We start from the raw sequence: 18,338 nt of genomic DNA, 5'->3' as shown, positions 1-18,338 counted from the left end.
AGCAGCCAGTCATACAGTCAAGGCCTCCAATAGGGAAGCGAACGGCAAAGTACAGCACCATAATATCATTGAGGACCGTGCTAACGATTGGCTGTATCACCCTGGTTTCTAATGGAGGGGTTTAAACATAGTATGGTCATTACTCCCCCGATTGCCCTTCTTACAGCTGACGTGAGAGAGAATAGAGATGCACTCTTATCAATGCCAAAGTCGATACCTGAAAGGCAAAGTCACTGCTTGGACGAAAGCCTATATCCTACATTAAGAGACAATTAGAATAGAGTTATCTTGTCTGATGACTACCTGTCCAACAAGGCGTCTCGTATCAACTACCGAGACTTTACGCCTCATACAAATTGGCTTAGAAAAGCAGTCCCTGCACCTCGCTGGATGACACCAAGCCGGATCAGAAAGCTCCGAAAAAAAGCTCACAAATTGAGTATAAACAGATTTATTATCTTGATAGTTTAGATGGATTCGTGTCCTTGCAGCCATCCAGAATAAGCGGTGGAATACGCAGTATTTCAAGACACACTCACTTTGGCACGACCCAAGTTATTTGAGGCAGCCCGCAGTATTACCATCTGCATTAACCAGTACGATGGATCTAGGAATCACTTCACGGATTCTTCTTCACGATACAGGCTTTCAGAACATGGCTTCATGTATCTCCCCTCTTACTGAGCACCTGGGACTCTATTCCCCTTAATGATGTGAAATGCATCTGCGGAATGCTGCTTCGTATTCGAATCATTCCTTCCCCCCAGCGTATTCTATGACTGTGTGAGACGCTTGCTCCTAGCAATGCAAAGTAGTCTGAATGCGTTTGCATTAGCGCGCATTCCGGGCCTCACTTACTCTTATTTACCCTTACTCCCCTCCTTGCAAAACTTTGGTGTTTTTTCCGGTGGAATGGGTAATCATTGGCTATCAGAGGTGGAGGTGTGCTTCCTGCTCTCTCTCAGAGCATCGTTCCAAACATGCTGCCAATGTGTTGCGGTACATATAAGTTTTTACATAGCCAACGTCTTGTTAGCACATGACATCTAAAATCCTGTTTCAAGCCCGAGTGCAACGCACTATTCCTTCCCTAGCGTCCGTAGTGAAACTGCCTTCAACGGATTCGGAAATGGCAAAAGACGCGATCACTGTTTCCCCCAGAAACGCTGGGACTACCGAAGATATTGGCGCACAGCTTGCTCCCGACTTAAACAATATGGATACAACCGTCTGGAAATCTTTTTCCAAGTATGCATGCTTTGATTGTGAAGCACAGCGACAATGGTGGAACGACAGTGGAGCCCTTATTGCACGGTTCCTCAACATGACAAGTGCGGATATTCATGAGCAGTATCAGTGTCTACTCTTCATGCGCGAAGTGATTATTCCAGCACTTGGCCCGTACCCACCTATCCGCCGTTCCCGCATGAATACCACAGAAGTCGGGTTTGAGTTCAGCCTCAACTTCCAGGGGGCTGAAAAACCAGTGTTTAGGTTCAATATCGATCCTATCAGCAAAACCACTGGCACACATATGGATCCCTTGAACATTGATACAGTCAACAGTATGGTAGCGCGACTAGCCGTCATGGGGTTCAAAGGCTTTGATCGCACACTCCATCATCACTTTACGCGCGAATTCTTCATGCCCGATCAAAGCATGAAGACCTACCAGCAAGATGTTGGAGAGGCCAAGGCATGGTCGCAGACGATCCTTGGGCTTGACTTCAAGGACGGCAATGTGGTAGTTAAACAGTACATGTGGACCCGATACGCGGCTCATACGTCTGGACTGCATCCGCATGCTCTTATTCGTCGTGCAATTTCGCGGGTGGACGACCGGATGCATTGTTTCGCGGCCGTCAATATGGTTCTAGATTATATGGAGACATTCAACCCTGATCTGCCGGTGAGATTCTTCAGTTGGGACTTGGTCGACCCGTCCAAATCACGACTGAAGCTTTACGTCATTACCCGTCAATGGTCCTGGGACAAGGTGAGGGAAGTTTGTACGCTTGGAGGGAAGCTTCACGGGCCGGTGACTGATCGCAATATTGGCCTCTTGAAGAGGTTATGGGACATCCTGGAGCTAGACAGAATTACACCATCAATGCCATTCACATGGAACTATGAAATCCGTCCTGGTCAAAACTACCCCGAAGTCAGAACCTACTTCCCGATTTGTGACCAAAGTGATGAAAAAGTTGCACAGGCTGTGTCACAGTGGTTCGAATTTCTCGGATGGCATGAAACTGCAAGCTCATACTTGGATACTCTGCGATATCTCCAGTAAGTGATCCTTCGTTGCCGTTTTTCATGGGAAATAGATTAGCTGACGAGGATGGTAGGCCCAACCGTGACATTAGGAAGACCAAGACTGCTCACACATGGTTGTCGGTTACAGTCACGGAGAAAGGCGTTAACACGTCCGTTTACTATCACAGTTTGGGAAATGGACCGGACAACCATAATATCAGCAAACCGTGACGTTGAACAGTACACAGGTCGACGATTTGGTTCCTGGTTCAATGACTCTGCGACAGCTAGGTGATATTATTGCTAGTGTCTATCTTTCGAACGGTTAATGATTCCGTGGTGGTCTACTTTCAGTGAGACATTTTATATCCCTACACAACTTGGCTATTGCTTAGGGGTATCTCTTGAGAAGGTCTTCCTTGTTGCCCGTCGCCTGTATGCTTTAGGCTGGCAAGTCTCCATGCATAAATCGGATAGGATTCTTTGGATATACTGTCGCTGGGGCAGAGAGAAAGATTGGCTATCGTGAATATCGAATTGGATTCTAAGAAAAGAGCGTGGAGTTCTTAGATTGTTCAATTTGGACTCCCATTTGAGAGCGCTTAGATTTCTCGGTTATTGGCTCCGGCCACCAGAAAATCATTACCATAGACTAGGTGTGGGAGGCGCTTGGCACGGATAGAGAGTAAGGATTGGCGCCAGAGGTCAGCGGCGGGGTGATACTCTGTTCCCCAAATGATCGTCGCTGTTGACGACAGTGACCACTATCACATTGTCAATCCTTAGTTCGTAGCCTCCTCTGCATCATCTCGAGAAGCGAGAGACAAGCAGGCGGACCAGGTAAAGCAGATCTCAATGGGCATCGGGCAAGGCGCTTCCCTGGTATCGGGGGCTGAGAAAAAGAGATAATCCTTCTTGCCTATTGATTTCGCTATGCAGTGTCCTAAACAACTATACCTGGCTATATAATGATGTGTTTGCTTGGCTAGAATGGTTGGTTCTGCCGGTCTCCACTGATGGCGTGCGTGATCCTTCGTGGCCTAACAAAATCCCTCATCAGAGCTATGCTTGAACGATTTCTAACAATTTGTTGAATGATAATCGAGATTCTATGTCTTATCTATCATGATATTATACGTGTAATAGAGATAAGAGCTTGATAGAGACTAGAACTAAGGCGCCAAACAAGTCTTTTCTTCTCTTTCATTGTCTCTATGACTGCCTAAAGACACACACCATCGTGTTTCCAAGGCTCCCATATCAGTCCCGTGATTTAAGAAAGCTGCATGTCAACAAAGTCCACAGCATCTTGTTTGTACTTAGGAGCATAGCTCGCATGTATCGCCACGGAGTCGCCGTCAGTACAGAACTTGTCTCCCTCATCACAGTATGACTGGATTATATTTGTATATGGGGCGCAGGATATGTTTCTAGACCGAGACCGGGACTATTCCAACATTAATACTAGTGCAGGCTAATTGCTATATTCAAACTCCAACTTACCCCGGATGCGGTGGCTGTTCCTCGGTTAAAAGGCGCACCAATTGTATAACGGGGATTGCCCATCCAGATCATAGCCTTGACATGCGACCCAACTATACTAGATATAGTAGGTTCGGTGCTGCTGATGTTCACTGTAGGATCAGGGCCACCACACATGGCGTCATCCATAATTTCAGCGCCCTAGGACGGTATTAGAGATGAGATGTTCACTGAAGCCAGAATTTTAGTGGTAAGGTAGAGGGCTTAGTATACCTGGGAATACCCAACCAGGACAATTTGAGTGTCAGGACACTCCTCCACAAATTCAGTGACCTGGCTAGTGACGGCTTTAACACCCTGCTGAGCAGACCATGCGAATTCATCCTTAGACGCTCCCATAGCAGGGTAACGAATGGGTTCGGCCGTCGCTCCAGGGTTAGACGCTAGGATCAATTCCACAACCTCCTTTGCGCCGCCATACTCATCTGTTGCACCTGTGTGGCGTGCCCCGAAGATATGAATTCTAGGACAACCCCAGTGGTCCTTTGCAGTCTCAGAAGTAGCAATAGCGCCACTGGTGAGCAAGAGAACCGTCAACTTAGATAGCATTGCGGAGCGCGAATGGGAAATTGATCGTAGCAGGAATGTAGTCTCGATATTCTTGCGGTGGCAGGTAGGACTTGTAATCAAGAGGGAGGATGTTTGCCTTTATTTATACTTTCAGTACAACAGATGTTTGCTGTTGCTGGGGCAATTCTTTTGCGTCTCATTATATGTTGTTTCCAGGGATATCAGCCGGTCTATTCAAGGGTCGTCGTGGTTGGAGCAACACAATGAACATGCTTCAACTGTGCTTGGTATGCCAAGCAGAATCCGAACTTTGAGGGAGCAGGAAGAGCATGACTCTGCAATATGCTTGGCCTATTTTAATGTCACCATTGAATTAGTGAATTCTCCCAGTTTGGCATCCATACAGTCTAGCATCCATCATTCCTCTCCTCATATTCTTCAATGTATGAAATACTGTACTATTCCCAAGGTGTCTTCCCCAGGGGCTCTCACCCGGGAGGGGCCGGCGGCTTTGTACTGACTATCCAATCGGTATCGGACGCGCTACAATTTCTCTTCAAAGGCTTGCCCGGCGATTCCATCAGCATTCTCGAGCGACTGTGCCACTGAGGCCACCAGGCTTCGCGCCTCAGCTAGGCCTTTTCTCAAACTTAAGGACCGTGAAACTCCGGTCGTTGCCAGCCTCCCAAGGAACCAGACGCGTGGCGTTGCCAGATGTGGAATAGATAAGAGGCCAGAGTGAGGGTGCTCGTGCCGTTTCAAAATCGTTCATCACCAGGTAGAAATGGACGGATGTGCTGATCATCTGCGATCACCCACCATTGTCCAACGTTGGGTGAGCGCTCACCCCTGGAGACGTCACCAATAGTATGATTGGATGATCTCGAACGGGTGCCCTGTGCGCCGGCGTTTGCATTGACACTAATGTAGGCACCCAGGCCATGTCATCTAATGGTCTGTGCTGAAATAGCCGAAGCGGGTTCTAGACTGGACTCGGGAGAGAGTCCTTGCCCATGACGGCAGTCAATTCCTCCCCCCAACCATTTGACCTCCTGGAAGCCCAACCTTTCCATGACTATATTGCACCGGGCTTTCTCTGAAAGCAGACCGATCACTACCGCATCGATATGGGCGGACGATAGAATAGGACGGCTCTTTTCTTGCCTTTTCAGCGTTGATAGACCTTAGAACTGCCTTCTTTCCCTGCCAACGGCCCGCCTCCACGGACTCATTCCAGCCTGCCGTGGCACCCGGGGCACCGCGGCCCCAGGCGGGTACGACGACAAACAGTACCGCTGCGCCTATATCTTTGTTAGCACTTCAGAAGCAGCCGGTAAAGCAGAAGCGGTCAAGGGGCCGTCCACCATCAAAAGGAGCGAAGTCTCAGGATGGAGGATACCTGCTCCAGCTCCGGAGCAACAAGCGTCCCGAGTAGGTCAAGTAATTCCCGCCAGCCAGTCTGCCGGTCACCCCGCCAGCGAGGCAGGGGTTGATGCTGAAGCTTCGACTACGAGGGCGGAGAAGTCGCGATCCTAAGGAAGGTGTAAAAGCTCACTATGGAGCCCTATGATGACCCTGATGCCCTGATAAAGAAGAGGAACACCGCCAAGAGGCCTTGTATGGAGGTAGAGGTGATGGATCAGGACATTAATCTCTCTGTTAACGCTGATATGGGAGATGAAGTCAGTAAGGGAGGGGACATCCTATATAGCCCCTTTCTAGCTCTTGAGCCTACTCCCAAGCTGAGGGGGTTAGTAGTGCCTAGAGCACTATCTCAAGGACTAGGTTCGTCCCTGTACCACTCGATAAATCCATCTTAGTAATCTATTTTCTTGGCCTAAAATGTATCAAAGCGCGATACTTTTCGTCGGTTTTGCTGGGCGGCAAACACAGAAGGGTATGGAGGTGAAGGTATTCGTCTTCGAGATTTTTCCCTTACCGCTTAGCGGATGAATTGAATGTGTCTCGGCCACCGAGTCCAACCATTTGTTGAGAAATATGGCAAATTCGACGGCACATAGTGCATGTTGAATACTCCAGACAAAGGCCTGGCTGGGCGCGACGTAATCGATCCCCAATCGGACCGGGATGCTCAGGGCGTGGGTGGCATGTAGCTGGGCCGGCAGAAGCGCGGTGACGAGGCACGGTAGGTGCATGTAGCAGAGCCCAAGCGATTTTCTCAGGGCCCCGCGTCTCAAACTGCCGATGACTGCCGAGATCCACTGACTCCATCTGTGCTTTGTCGACCATGTCGCCCTCTTTGGGGAGTATTTGGCTTTGTCGTGCCATCAAGATATACTGCGGGAGGCCATGGAGGAGAACAGAATTGGCCACCGGAGAGGGCCCTGGCCTGGCTCAACGCAGGAGGCGTTCTCCGACCGCCCCAGGAGAATCGCCAGGGCGTCTAGGAAGAGGCTTTGCTCGTTCGGAACGGTTCGCCGGATTGAAGTCCATTCGTTCTCATCGCGAGCGAGCCACTCCTGACAGATACACTGAAGACGCAGGTTGCTGTCATGGACGAGGAAAATAGAAGGGACATTGTAAGCAATAGAATGAATATTACGAAAGCAGAATGTGGCCGGTCTCACGCGCCTAGCGGGTCCAAGCTCGATCCAAGAGTGCCAATTGAGAGGTTTAGGGCCGGGACGAGCCTCACAAAGACCCGACTCTTTAATCAGCTCAGCTGAACCAAACGACTCTGAAGACTAAGAGCTTCACTCAGCCTCTTGCGGCTCCCATGCCAAGTGGCAAGGATGACAAGGATAAGCAAAGATCTTATAAGGGATATAAGGCGATTTCCTTTGTGATTCTGGGAGCTGGATTAGTCGACGGAGTTGGCTAATGTTTCCGCCTCTTCCTGGTATTGCCGCTCATGCAAAATGGCCAAGGCAGCGTCGAACAACATGAGCGCTTTGCGACGTTCGTAGCGATATTGGGCGCCCATTGCAGCCATCGCCAATAAGAGCTCGGGGTCGCAGTTCTGCATCTGAAAGGTGATCGGATGTAGGAACGGGAAATGCGGGTGGAATCCATTGAAGAAGGCGTTCAAAAACCGGCTCAGTGAACATCGGGAAGGCATCGAAAAACCCCACGGAACTCGTTGAAATCGATTCATAGCTTGCATTAGCTGATCTCTTTGACTTTCTGTAACCTCGATGGTTGAGATGTAATTCACCGCTCACAGTAGTTGAGCCATGGCCTACAAAACTGGTTCTAAACCCGGGTGAGAAGGGGTCTCAGGAGGAGTTGAATATTCTTCTGGGCTCAAATTATGCCTGTGTTGAACGGTTTTTGGAATGGAGGCGGACGAGATAGGGTTTTCCTTTCCCATTCGTTTTTCATAATCTATATTTCAACATACGACACATTAACTTCGCTCGGACAGACAAGATTTACGAACCTTAATGATTGACATCACTGTTGCTTCAATTCAATACCTCAAGCTCATCTGCAGGCCCAAAGTCACCTGGCTCTTGTATCCGCCAACTAATTAACTTTCCACCTTCTTCGCAAATAATGGCTCCCTCAACCATCGAATCATGAGCGTACCGCACGCGTTGAAACGGGGGGCGGCCATATTATTTTCTTACATATATAAAAAAAACCATGTGGTATATATATTCTTGTGTTATGTACTCAAAATGTTTAATCAATCCTAGTATATATCGAGCAGCAGGTTATATAATTTTAAAGAGCTTAATGTTCAGAGACATTCAAAGCTTGAGTCACTTATCTATGGGACTTATAATAAGCATTGATTATGTAGAGTAGAAGGGGCGGCTCGCTTAAGAGTTATGTTAACATGTTTTAACATGTATAGAATCACCAAACGTATTACTTTCCGAATTATACACCCTGCTCCTGATTACACCATCCATGCAATCCCACAAACACACATAAAGCATATAAACAACCCAGTATAGTATATCACATCATAGACTCCTCAAACTGCGTCATATTCGTCGTAATAGGCTCCGCATACGAAAATGCCTCGAACACCTCGGGCGTAATCTCATACGAGCCGGGGCTTTCCAGCGCCATGACTGCGTTCGGCATCCCTCCTATCAGGTGGGTTGTAGCCATGTGGGGGATGCGGGTGTGGGAGGGGTCGAAGTTGGCTGCTGGGGTTGGCGCTGGTGGTGGGGGCGGAGGAGGAGGGTGGAAGGGTGTGTATTCGGGGAGGAGGGAGGTGGCGGGGGGGACTCCGATTGGGGTGACCATTGGGCCTGGGCCTAGGGGGGGTGTGGGGTCGGTGAGGTGTTGTTGTTGTTGTTGTGTTTGTTGTAGGTGGCGGTGGGGAGAGGGAGAGGCGTGTGTGGATGGGTTGGAGAGATCGAGGGGGATTCGTTGTTGCTGTTGCTGCTGTTGCTGTTGGTTGAAATGTGGGGAAGGGGAGTTGCTTTGGTGGGAGTGCGATTGAGGCTGGAATGGCTGAGTTGACTGCGTCGGAGATAGTGTGACGTTGATATCGACTTGAAGCTTTTGCAGCTCCCGATAAATCAGGCCTAAGGCTGTCGCCATTACTGATATCTTGGTCAGCTCTAAGGATTTATAATGAGATAAACCCGATATGAATATGTAGACATACCCGGATTAGAAATCTTAACCCTCTCCAAGGCGTATATGCAAAACTTCAATTTCTCGAGCGTACCCGGCGCCGCGTACTTCAGAGCCTGGACCTCGAGCAAGAATATCGAAGCAGCGGTGTAAACGCTGTAGGCAAGCGACAGGACAACATGGCCGTCGCCGAAGGTGTTGCAGAACATGTCGAAGAGAGATAGGATGGCGGTTGCGGAGATCATGCACTGGACTAGATGGCTTTTATCGGAGGGTGGGCGATTCGATTTAGAGCAGAGGATCGGGCGGTGGAGGAGGATGTTGATGGTGTGGTATAGGCAGCTGTCTCGTCAGTGATTGATGTCCCTTTCTTATGAGAAACAAAGGAGCTATCTTACTTTAGTATGACGATATGTGCTGGAGGAGAAAAAGGAGGAAGATCCGAAACTATCAGTTTCAGGAAATCTGGCAATTCTTCCCACCATTCGGCCAGATTCTGCGCCTGCTCCTCGACGCAGCTGTAGAGCTCCATCTCCGACACCTGTCGGATCGGATCGTAGATATGGACCAGAATCTCGTGCAGAATCTCCGCCAGCCCACACATCTTCACAAAAGCAGATGTGGAGTGGGCTTGAGTAGGAGGATAGTGGAAGCCATCCGGGAAGACGACGCCATGCGGCGTCCAGTTCTCGATCTCCGCAGTGTTGTCCAGTATCGTCTGCGGCGGGCTGACTCTGGAATTCTGCATCGTGGGCGACCTCCCAAAATAAAGGGAGACCATCTTGTCCCAGAAATAACAGCTCCAGAACAGCCTGTTCCGGATCTCAACGTCCTCATCATTGAGCTTCGCCGAGTCCGAGTACTTGAGACTATCGATCGATACTCCCAAGTCATCCAGCATCCGAAACGCCATCCCACTGTATAACCAAGCCTGCGTCCTATTCCCCCGCCCACACTCCTGGGCACTGAGAAGGAGTAGAGTCTGGATTGTGGGGATGCCGACATGCCCCACTTTGAGCGAGTCATACAGCTCCGTGACAGCTCGATGCGCGAACTGGGCTCCACCATCGAAGGAGTTGAGGATGGGCCCGATCCGGGGCTCGGTTTTGCACCATCGTACCGAGTGAGAGAGGAGCGCGTTCAGAAGAGCGTCTGAGTAGTAGGGCCCGTTGATCTTCATGTCTCCTGTTATCTTGGGTCAGTGTCTTGCTTGTTTTCAGCACGGAGTCGGACACGAACGCGTAAATGCGGGCCGGTAGACGAAGTTGAAGAGTGGTTGGATCCAGCACCAGTGAGAGTCGAGGAGGTATTGGTATGGTTCCTGTTCAAGATTAACGGTGTTGGAATATGTTCCTCGATGGCAGTGGACGGATCAGGGATAACGTACCGGCATGGTCGCCATTTGCTCATAAGCTCTCTCACGCCAGGCATTGTTGACGAGGCGTTCCTTTCGTCCTTCCAGGGGCGTGGTAAGCTGGGATGCCGGCGACGTTTCTTTCAGCGCCCCGCCAGGCAGTTGGAACAAGCTGGTCGGTCCATGGAAGGATATCCGGCCATCATGCTCAACCTGTAGCCCATCAAGATCCCTCGCAAGTTCTTCGCTGCTTTGCCGTCTATCCCTCAGGGGGGTCTGAGAACCCGGGCTCCTCGTGCGCTTGGCAGGCGAGGGACCCTCGCCGGAATCTGTTTCCGATGGCTGCTGGACATGCACCTTGGACAAAGCATTCTCCAGCTGAGCAACACGGGCTTCCAACTGCTTCGTATAAGATAATGTCGGGGCTCTAGAAAGCAAAGGTCAGATTGGCCGTGATCGACAGACAGTGTCGGAGAAGCCAAGAGAACGGGGAAGCGTCGGGCAGCTCGGCAGGAAATCAAGAGATGGACAAACTAACAGGCTGTAAACACAGAGCTCCCCACGGACCGCACAGCGCGAGCAAGCTGGACTGGCTCCGTTGCATTTCACCTGAAGACATTCACCGAGTCATCAATCATCATGTGCAGACAAAGCTAAGCGAGGGATCCTACAGACTTGTATCTCGGATTCCACCCGAGCTCGGGTAACAAGGATGGAGTCAGACACGAGGGAAACCCACCTTGCGCTTGCGACAGACCTCGCACGAGAAGGCGCTCTTCCGCGGGAGTTTGGCTTTCAGTGACGCGTCGGCCATCTCTAGACGATGCGGCTTGACCACCATTGACTTTGTACAAAAAAGGCGGCGGATCGTGGAAAAAGCGAGCACGATACGCCATGAGATTAAGGATCACACTCGTCCGACACACGAGGAAAGACAACAGGTTGCCTACTAGTGCGAGGGGGGCGAGGAAGCGGAGTGGGGATGGGCCAAAACCGATTCGATTCTAGCACTGAGCTAGTAAAAGGTAAACCTGTAGGGCAAACCGGGCTTCCTGACTTCCTCCGCCTGGTCCTGGCTCTGTACCTGTTGTTCTTTGTCATTTTACGCTGCTGTTGGTCGAAACCAACTTCTAGGGCTAATGGACGGTCCGGACGTGTTACTCGAGAGGGATAGGCCGACGATATCTGGTGGGTCGAACCAAAGGAGATGCAAAGCTTCTTCTGGATCCTGCCAAATAACGGGCTACAACCATGGAGCTAAAACCTTAGTGAAATCCATGACAGATGACAAATGATTAGATGATGGATGTTTCGGGCAATTTTCACGACGCTGACCAACTAGTATGCAAGCCAAGGCTTCACGATCAAACTCTAGATGGAACTCGTCGTGGCAGCCTAACTGAGGCAGGGGTTACCCATGGCTCTCCCAAGTCCGAGGATATATCTGAAATGACTCATCATGAGAATCTGGTTCAGGATATCGTACATCTGTATATTACACCCCCGGATATATTACATGAGTAATAGGTATCATACAAAACGTCTCTCTAACTGGACCAAGAGATCGTGGACACGGTCCACCCGCAGTGGAATCCCCCGAGGTTTTTCCAGGGCCCCCCCACCCAAGTGGCTGGAGATCACCTCTCGAGTTTTCTCGGCACTCCCATTCGGCTTTCCCCGGAGTTGGCCGCTGATATCGAGCGAGATGCGGGATTCGGCGATGTCCTTCGGCCCCATAACGAAGATGAGGTTATAGTTCATCTGCTTAGCGCGCTGGATCTTCTTTCCGAGCGTTTGGGCGCTGTCATCAATGTCAATCATGAAGGTCGAGTCGACGGAGGTGAGCGGTTGTGGGACTGCGCTAGATTTTAGGCCGGACTGAAGCGCTTTGAACCCGGAAATCTGGGCCACCGCCTCGTGCGCTTTCTTGACCACGGCATCATCCTGGTTGACCGTGAGGACGATCCCCTGTCGGGGGGACATCCAAAACGGCCAACGACCCGCATACTGTTCGATCAACAGGGCCAGGAAGCGCTCGATCGAGCCAAAATTGGCCCGATGGACCAGCACGGGCCGCGCCCGCCCTGGTGTCGCGGGGTTGTAGTCCTCCTCGCCTTCGGCCACCTGGTACTCGAGTCCGAACCGCTCAGGCAGGTTCATGTCCAGCTGGATGGTCGATAGCTGGTGGTATTTACCCGCATGGTCCTGAAGCTGGATATCGATCTTCGGGCCGTAGAATGCCCCATCCCCCTCGTTCAACGCCCATTCCCGTCCTGTGTCGTTGAGCGCGTCGCGCAACTGCGCTTCAGCGCTGTTCCACAGGTCGAGACTCCCGATAAAGTCCTTCTCCGGGCGCGTCGACAGCACCAACCGATACGGCCCCAGTCCAAAAGTCGTCATCACGAGATCGACGAATCCGAGCGCCGATGCGATTTCGCCTTTGATCTGCTGCGGCCGGCAGAAAATATGACCGTCGTCCTGGTGAAAGCGACGCACTCGCGTCAGTCCACTCAACGCGCCCGAGACTTCGTTGCGGTGGAGCGGGCTGAAGTCCGCGTAGCGGATGGGGAGTTCCCGGTAGGAGTGGTTCTGCGATTTGAACAGGAGACAGTGGCCGGGGCAGTTCATGGGCTTCAGGCCGTAGGACTCGTCCTCGCCCAATTCGCCCTCCCCTTCGTCCATGGCGCCTCTCCCGCGGACCTCGTACATGTCATCCTTGTAGTTTTGCCAATGGCCGGATACCTCCCATAGCGATCGTTTGTAGATGGTCGGGGTCAGAACCTCGCGAAATCCGTACTGCAGGTATTGGGTGCGGAGGAAGGTGATGAGTTTGTTGATGACATGGGTGCCATTGGGGAGGAAGAGAGGAGATCCAGGACTGTAGGGGGACGTGGTGAATAGGTCTTGTTCGAGGCCGAGGCTGCGATAATCCTGGGAGGAGGTCGACTGTTGAGTTGGATCTGAGGTTTGTGTTGGGCTAGACTGCGGCTCGGAGCACGAGCAGAGTCGCGTCGTGGTTGTGGAGAGCAATCGTGCTCTGGGAGTACGGAAGAGGTGATGTCGGGAGACAGGGGATTGACATGAGTAGAGCCGAGACTGCCGTAAAAGCAGGTGTAATCGACGCATTGTGAGGAGGTGGCCGGGTTGAAGTCCGCGTGAAGAAGCGTTGAAGATGCAGTCGTCGGCGAGGATGAATTTGTGCCGACCGACGATCGGCCCAACGGGGACTAGTGTTGCCGTGATGTGTCTGCATTCCCCACTCTGAGGATTGTTGTTCTTCACCCGCCGCCGCCGACGTATTTACTCGGGATTCACAGCAATCTGGGGATATCCCTTACATTTCGAGGAAATTGAGCATATATAGTGGGTTAGGGGTCCACTGTGGTGTCTTGAACTTCCAACCAAAGTTGGTTTCCTGTCTTGATCTACCACCGGTCAACATCCGAGATACACCAAGTACCAAGTACCCGATGTCAACAAACGCCCCGCGTCCCGAGGAGCGTCCGATCCTGGGCGAGTCCTGGGTCGTAGCGTCAAGCCAACCGAAGGAGGAAGAGCAGACCATTCTACAGACAGCGTCGCCATCCAAAACCAATACCTCCGAGCAGAGCCCCCGTCGCAAAAGCGAAAAGCGCAGCAAGGACCGCAATGGCTCAGACTCGCTGGCAACCTCAGCGTCCTCACTCTCGGGGCCAGAATTGATCATGCCCTCGATATACGAGGCGCCTATCTCGGAGGGATCATGGGTTGCGCCCGTCGTACGGTCGAAAGGGCAGCTCAAACAGCGACACCAACGGCCAACACAAGAGACCAAGCGGGACAGCCAGGCCCATACTACGACCCCCAAGAAGGACCAGGAACAGCCTACAGCATCAAACAACCCGCGCAAGACAAGCGCATCGAGTCCCCAACCCACCTCGCAACTCCTAACCACCCTCCGCCACCTCCTCAACGCCCTCCTCATCCTCGCAATCGCCCATCTCCTCATCCTCCCCGAACTCACCCAACAATACCAATCCCTGTGCAACATCCCCGCAATCCCAACCCTCTACCCAACCAGCTGCACCCCGCGCTTCCCCCAACCCCCCACCTCGCAACCCCCCCACGACCCCATCCAAAACGCCCAGGCCTCCCTCGAAATCCTCTTCAACACCACCCTCCAAGAGATGTCCCCCCTCAGCCCGAGCCTCAAACAAGCCGAGACCAAGCTCCGCGCCGTCCAGTCCGCCCTGAAAGCCGCCTACCCAGGCACCAAGCACGAGCTGGATCTCGAATTCGACGGCTGCTGGACGGCAACAAGAACCGCAGCCTGGAAGTTCGACTCCCTGCAAGCGGATATCCGCTCCGCTGTCGACAATCTCGTAGTAACGGGCGCCGCCTCGGCAGCCAGCAGCGACAACGGCGCGCAGCCCTCCGACGTGCGTCTGTCGCTAACGCAGATGTCGCGCCGCGAGCAGTACCTCGACCAACTGACCGCACGCATGCAATCCAAGGCAGAGGCGCTATCCAACGATCTAGCGCGCCTAGACGACCATATCAAGTCAATCGATGCCATCGTCAACAGAGAAACAGGCCGTACTCCACCAACAGGCTCCTCCAGCCCATCAGGCAGCATCAAAAGTCTCCTCAACTCCATCATCCCCAGCGGCGCCCTCGGAACCTTCCTCTCATCCACCGACAGCAACCAGGAAAAATCAGCCCCATCATCCCTCCTAAAATCATTCCGCGAGGCCGCTGCACAGCACGAGCCCGTGTCAATCGTCGTCGACAACCTTTCTTACCGGTTACATGCGTATCAGCAGAAGAAGGGAAACATCATTTAATCAGTATTTCCTTTTTCATTCTGTTATTTTTTCTGTGGATAACCTGCCACGTCACACAACGGTTAACATGATGAATATGAACGATCAACGGCTTTGGCTTACCGCGTGGCGTTTGGACGTGTCGATGTGATTAGCATTATTTTATTTATTTACGAAAGCTCTGGTGGCGATCATACATGCATATGCTTACGTACTTCGTGCATTTAATAGCTTATAGAGTTATCCCAATCCTTGGCTGCATGATTGAGTTTCTTTAGCGGATGGTAGGTGCATAATTGTACAAGTCAGAACAATTTGCCCGGCGATGTCACCGTTAGATAGGTGGTACGTAGGGTGGAGGCTTATTAAGTCCGATAGGAGTAAATAATAAAGACATTGACACTTCACAATATGACCGGACTGACTGCCTTTAGGAATGCAATATCTAGTCAGAAAGAAAGAGGAGGGGAATCAAGCCAAGGCCCACGACTAGACCTTTTTAACACGGGGATTACTAGGTAGTTAATAGTAAGAAGAAAATAAGTACGGTAGCCAAACCGCTGAATGATATGTACTATAGCTACAGACAAGCAAGCACACCACAGGTATTCAACAACTCAGTAAAGCAAGAAAAAAAAAATACAGAATCCCGCATCATCCCAACCCAACCAAGACATAAAAGACAGTAAATAAATTAATAAATCATTAACCTAAGCACCTGGATCGCGCGACCAGTTAGCATCCAGTATAATCCCGCTTAGAGTATTCAGAACTGCAGCATGGCAGTGAAAAGGCCTAGGATAACGAGGGCTAGAGACGATCCGTCCATGGGGGTCCTGGAGGGGGCGGCGCTGTTGAAAGAGCTGGGGGAGGGGGAAGAGGCGCCACCAGAGGGGGAGCCTGAGGGAGATCCAGAGTGGGAGCCAGAGTGGGAGCCAGAGCCTGAGCCAGGGCCCGTTGCAGACGCGCCGTCGCTGTCTTCGGTTTTCGAGGCGGCGCTGGATCCAGTTGGGCTTGAGGCGGACTCGCCAGTGGTGGTCGCCTCGTCTGAGGAGGTGGACTCCTCCTTTGAGGAGGATGTGGTGGAAGTGGAGGAAGAGGAGGTAGAGGAAGAGGAAGAGGTGCTTGAGGAGTCTTCATCATCATCATCATCATCATCGGAGTCATCCTTACCGCCTTCCTTCTTGATGCTCTCAAAGGAGCCGCTGTTATCAGAGTAGCTGTACTCCGAAGCCGGGTTCTCGTTCTCGATCTTGACGGACTTGATGTAAGCCGTGAAGGGGGCAGCGCCGTAGTCGGTCTCGCCGCCGGCCCACTCGATGGTGCCGGGGTCGTTGTCCGGGTCGCCGCCGGCCCAGGTACCGATCTTGACGCGCATGGGAGTCTGCGGGAAGCGGGAGCCGCCCTTGGCGTCCTTGAAGGCTACCGTGCGGATAACGTTGCCGTCGATGGACCAGGTCATGGCCTCCTTGGTGTACTCCACGGTGTAGGTGTGGAAGGTCTCCTGGGGTCGGTCCACTTCCGCGAAGGATCCTCGGTCGTAGGAGGAGTGGTCACCTTTGCCGAAGTAGTTGGTTTGGATTTGGGTGGTGTCGCCTCCGAGGGTTTCCTGTGTATTATTAGAATGGGGTTTTATGCGCGTCGCACTTTTTTTTTTTTTTATAGTTCCAACAGGGAGGCAAGAAAAACATACCCAGTCAATCTCATCCAAGACATCCGACTCAAGGACAATAGTGCTCACGATACCCGTCCCCGGCGCAGCCTTCATCTCAACCTCGACCTTACCGAAGAAGATATAGAACTCGGTCGCAACAGTCGGGTGATCACCCTGCTTGTTGATAGTGAGCTCCATACCCTGATCGCCGAAGTTGATCGACTTGGACTGGCTCTTCCACTTGTCGAGGGCCGACTCGCCCTTGGTGAAGTCGGCCTCATAGGACGAGGTGTCCAGGCCCTTGTCGTTGGGGCAGGTCTCTATATCGCTGTTAGTGGTGTCCACCAGATCATAGAACGGGCGGGGCGCAACGGCCTGGGAAGCGTAGGCTTACTCTTCAACGGGTCGCACTCTGTGAAGGTCTGCGCTGAGGCCAGAGGCGCCAATGCAGCTAAGGCTGCGGTCGCATACTTGAAGAACATGGTGTGCACGGCAGGTCAGGTCGACCAATGCGAGTCGCGGTTGCGAACGAGGGTAAGTGAAACAAAAACGGCGCCAGTTAACGATGGATAAAGGCGACTCAATCTGAGGAAGGTTGGTTGAGAGAAGCGAACGGTTTCAATGAAAGAGGGAAATAAAAACAGAACGACAGAACGAATGACCGATCTATGTAAACCACGACAAGCGTTGCTGGAGAAATGGAGAAGTAAGAGAGACCAGGAGGTTACCTGGCGATAGTGTCAGATAGATATAGTAATCGGCTTACGGAGGTCCCCTGCTAAATTGACTTTCGCATCCCCTGAGAGACAAAGAAGGCTGGTTAATCAACCGGGGGGACTATTACTGGTGGATAAGCCTAGAGGTCTAGAGTTTGGATTGACTACGGCCTATTGGAGGAGGGAGCAGCATTGGGCTTCCCCTGGGGCAAATCGTGGGATTGACCGAGGAAAACAGCGCTGACAAAGGGCAGGCTGCGTCACGACATGCAATGGCCAGACAATGTGATTGAGCGAACGGGTGGGTAAGTGAGTTGACCGGCCACCGATCTGATGGAGCCCTGGATGGAGACGGACCCATTCATGGTTGGTGAAAGGAGTGATGGTGATAGGACGTGAGGCCACCCACGAGTCGACCATGACCCACAGGGTGACTCTAATGCGGTCGGGAGGATCAACTTCATTGCGCAGGATGGGGAAAGCAGCGCATAAAAGAAGGGGGGTGGCACGGGAAAAGCTTGTGCTTTGGACAGATGACCCAATTGCATGTCAGAAATGAGAGACTGGCTTGGGCTAGGGTAGCATTGCTCATGAGCTCGTGTTGTTCGGGTGGTGATTTGATATTTATTCCCGCCCAGCCCATAGAGAGTAAGAAAAAGGGTCAGTGCTATCTTTGGTACTTTGACCGGAGGAGGCGTGTACTACTCAGACACTAGGAGTAGACGGTGCTACTGGTGTAGAGGGGCCAAGAAACACCACGGTAGGACGCCAAGTCGAGGAAATGAAGAGATCGTTATTTGCCACTGGGAGAGTACGTGGAAGGGAGGACAAAAGAACATGAACGGAAGAGTTGAAAGGAAAGGAAGGAAGCGTGCCTGGATGGTGTCACGATAGGCGACAAGATACTGGAAAGAGAAAGAATCAACAGAGGAGCAGAGTCGATCTGT

General features: G+C 51.8%; 6 protein-coding genes across 6 annotated transcripts; 2 read left to right on the top strand and 4 right to left on the bottom strand.

The window, feature by feature from the left end:
* Positions 1–1,129: 1,129 nt before the first annotated feature.
* BDW47DRAFT_121046 (putative DMATS type aromatic prenyltransferase) lies at positions 1,130–2,487 on the top strand (the record flags this gene model as incomplete). Its single annotated transcript, XM_024815567.1, has 2 exons — positions 1,130–2,289; positions 2,367–2,487. 2 exons carry the CDS (start codon positions 1,130–1,132, stop codon positions 2,485–2,487), a joined length of 1,281 nt encoding a protein of 426 aa, XP_024667635.1.
* A 1,042-nt stretch (positions 2,488–3,529) lies between these two features.
* On the bottom strand, positions 3,530–4,347 carry BDW47DRAFT_121045 (acetylxylan esterase precursor; the record flags this gene model as incomplete). The annotated part of the gene is made up of 3 exons (XM_024815566.1): positions 3,530–3,703; positions 3,760–3,939; positions 4,012–4,347. The coding sequence occupies 3 exons, from the start codon at positions 4,345–4,347 to the stop codon at positions 3,530–3,532; spliced, it is 690 nt and encodes a 229-aa protein (XP_024667634.1).
* Positions 4,348–8,125: 3,778 nt separating this feature from the next.
* Positions 8,126–11,211, bottom strand: BDW47DRAFT_113609 (putative C6 transcription factor). The gene is made up of 7 exons (XM_024814458.1): positions 10,959–11,211; positions 10,758–10,828; positions 10,253–10,646; positions 10,105–10,186; positions 9,264–10,050; positions 8,897–9,207; positions 8,126–8,831 (listed from the first exon to the last, which is right to left on the bottom strand). The coding sequence occupies exons 1-7, from the start codon at positions 11,058–11,060 to the stop codon at positions 8,236–8,238; spliced, it is 2,343 nt and encodes a 780-aa protein (XP_024667633.1). The 5' UTR covers positions 11,061–11,211; the 3' UTR covers positions 8,126–8,235.
* A 441-nt stretch (positions 11,212–11,652) lies between these two features.
* Positions 11,653–13,385, bottom strand: BDW47DRAFT_113608 (threonine--tRNA ligase MST1). The gene has a single exon (XM_024814457.1). The coding sequence runs from the start codon at positions 13,343–13,345 to the stop codon at positions 11,750–11,752; it is 1,596 nt and encodes a 531-aa protein (XP_024667632.1). The 5' UTR covers positions 13,346–13,385; the 3' UTR covers positions 11,653–11,749.
* A 155-nt stretch (positions 13,386–13,540) lies between these two features.
* Positions 13,541–15,229, top strand: BDW47DRAFT_113605 (uncharacterized protein). Its single transcript, XM_024814456.1, has one exon. The coding sequence runs from the start codon at positions 13,690–13,692 to the stop codon at positions 15,040–15,042; it is 1,353 nt and encodes a 450-aa protein (XP_024667631.1). The 5' UTR covers positions 13,541–13,689; the 3' UTR covers positions 15,043–15,229.
* A 558-nt stretch (positions 15,230–15,787) lies between these two features.
* On the bottom strand, positions 15,788–17,157 carry BDW47DRAFT_129769 (glycoside hydrolase family 16 protein; the record flags this gene model as incomplete). The annotated part of the gene is made up of 3 exons (XM_024817031.1): positions 15,788–16,630; positions 16,715–16,995; positions 17,070–17,157. The coding sequence occupies 3 exons, from the start codon at positions 17,155–17,157 to the stop codon at positions 15,788–15,790; spliced, it is 1,212 nt and encodes a 403-aa protein (XP_024667630.1).
* Positions 17,158–18,338: the final 1,181 nt, after the last annotated feature.

This window comes from Aspergillus candidus, assembly GCF_002847045.1.
Source record: "Aspergillus candidus strain CBS 102.13 unplaced genomic scaffold BDW47scaffold_84, whole genome shotgun sequence".
NCBI lineage: Eukaryota > Fungi > Ascomycota > Eurotiomycetes > Eurotiales > Aspergillaceae > Aspergillus > Aspergillus candidus.
This window is presented reverse-complemented; position numbering and strand designations above follow the sequence as displayed.

Bases quoted from the DNA above. Each gene is read 5' to 3' on its own strand.
- BDW47DRAFT_113609 (XM_024814458.1), bottom strand. From the start codon at position 11,060: ATGGTGGTCAAGCCGCATCGTCTAGAGATGGCCGACGCGTCACTGAAA. The intron at 10,187-10,252 runs GTACGTTATCCC...AATCTTGAACAG, and splicing joins AGCAAATGGCGACCATGCCG to GAACCATACCAATACCTCCT. The intron at 8,832-8,896 runs GTATGTCTACAT...CCAAGATATCAG, and splicing joins GGTTAAGATTTCTAATCCGG to TAATGGCGACAGCCTTAGGC.
- BDW47DRAFT_113608 (XM_024814457.1), bottom strand. From the start codon at position 13,345: ATGCGTCGATTACACCTGCTTTTACGGCAGTCTCGGCTCTACTCATGT.
- BDW47DRAFT_113605 (XM_024814456.1), top strand. From the start codon at position 13,690: ATGTCAACAAACGCCCCGCGTCCCGAGGAGCGTCCGATCCTGGGCGAG.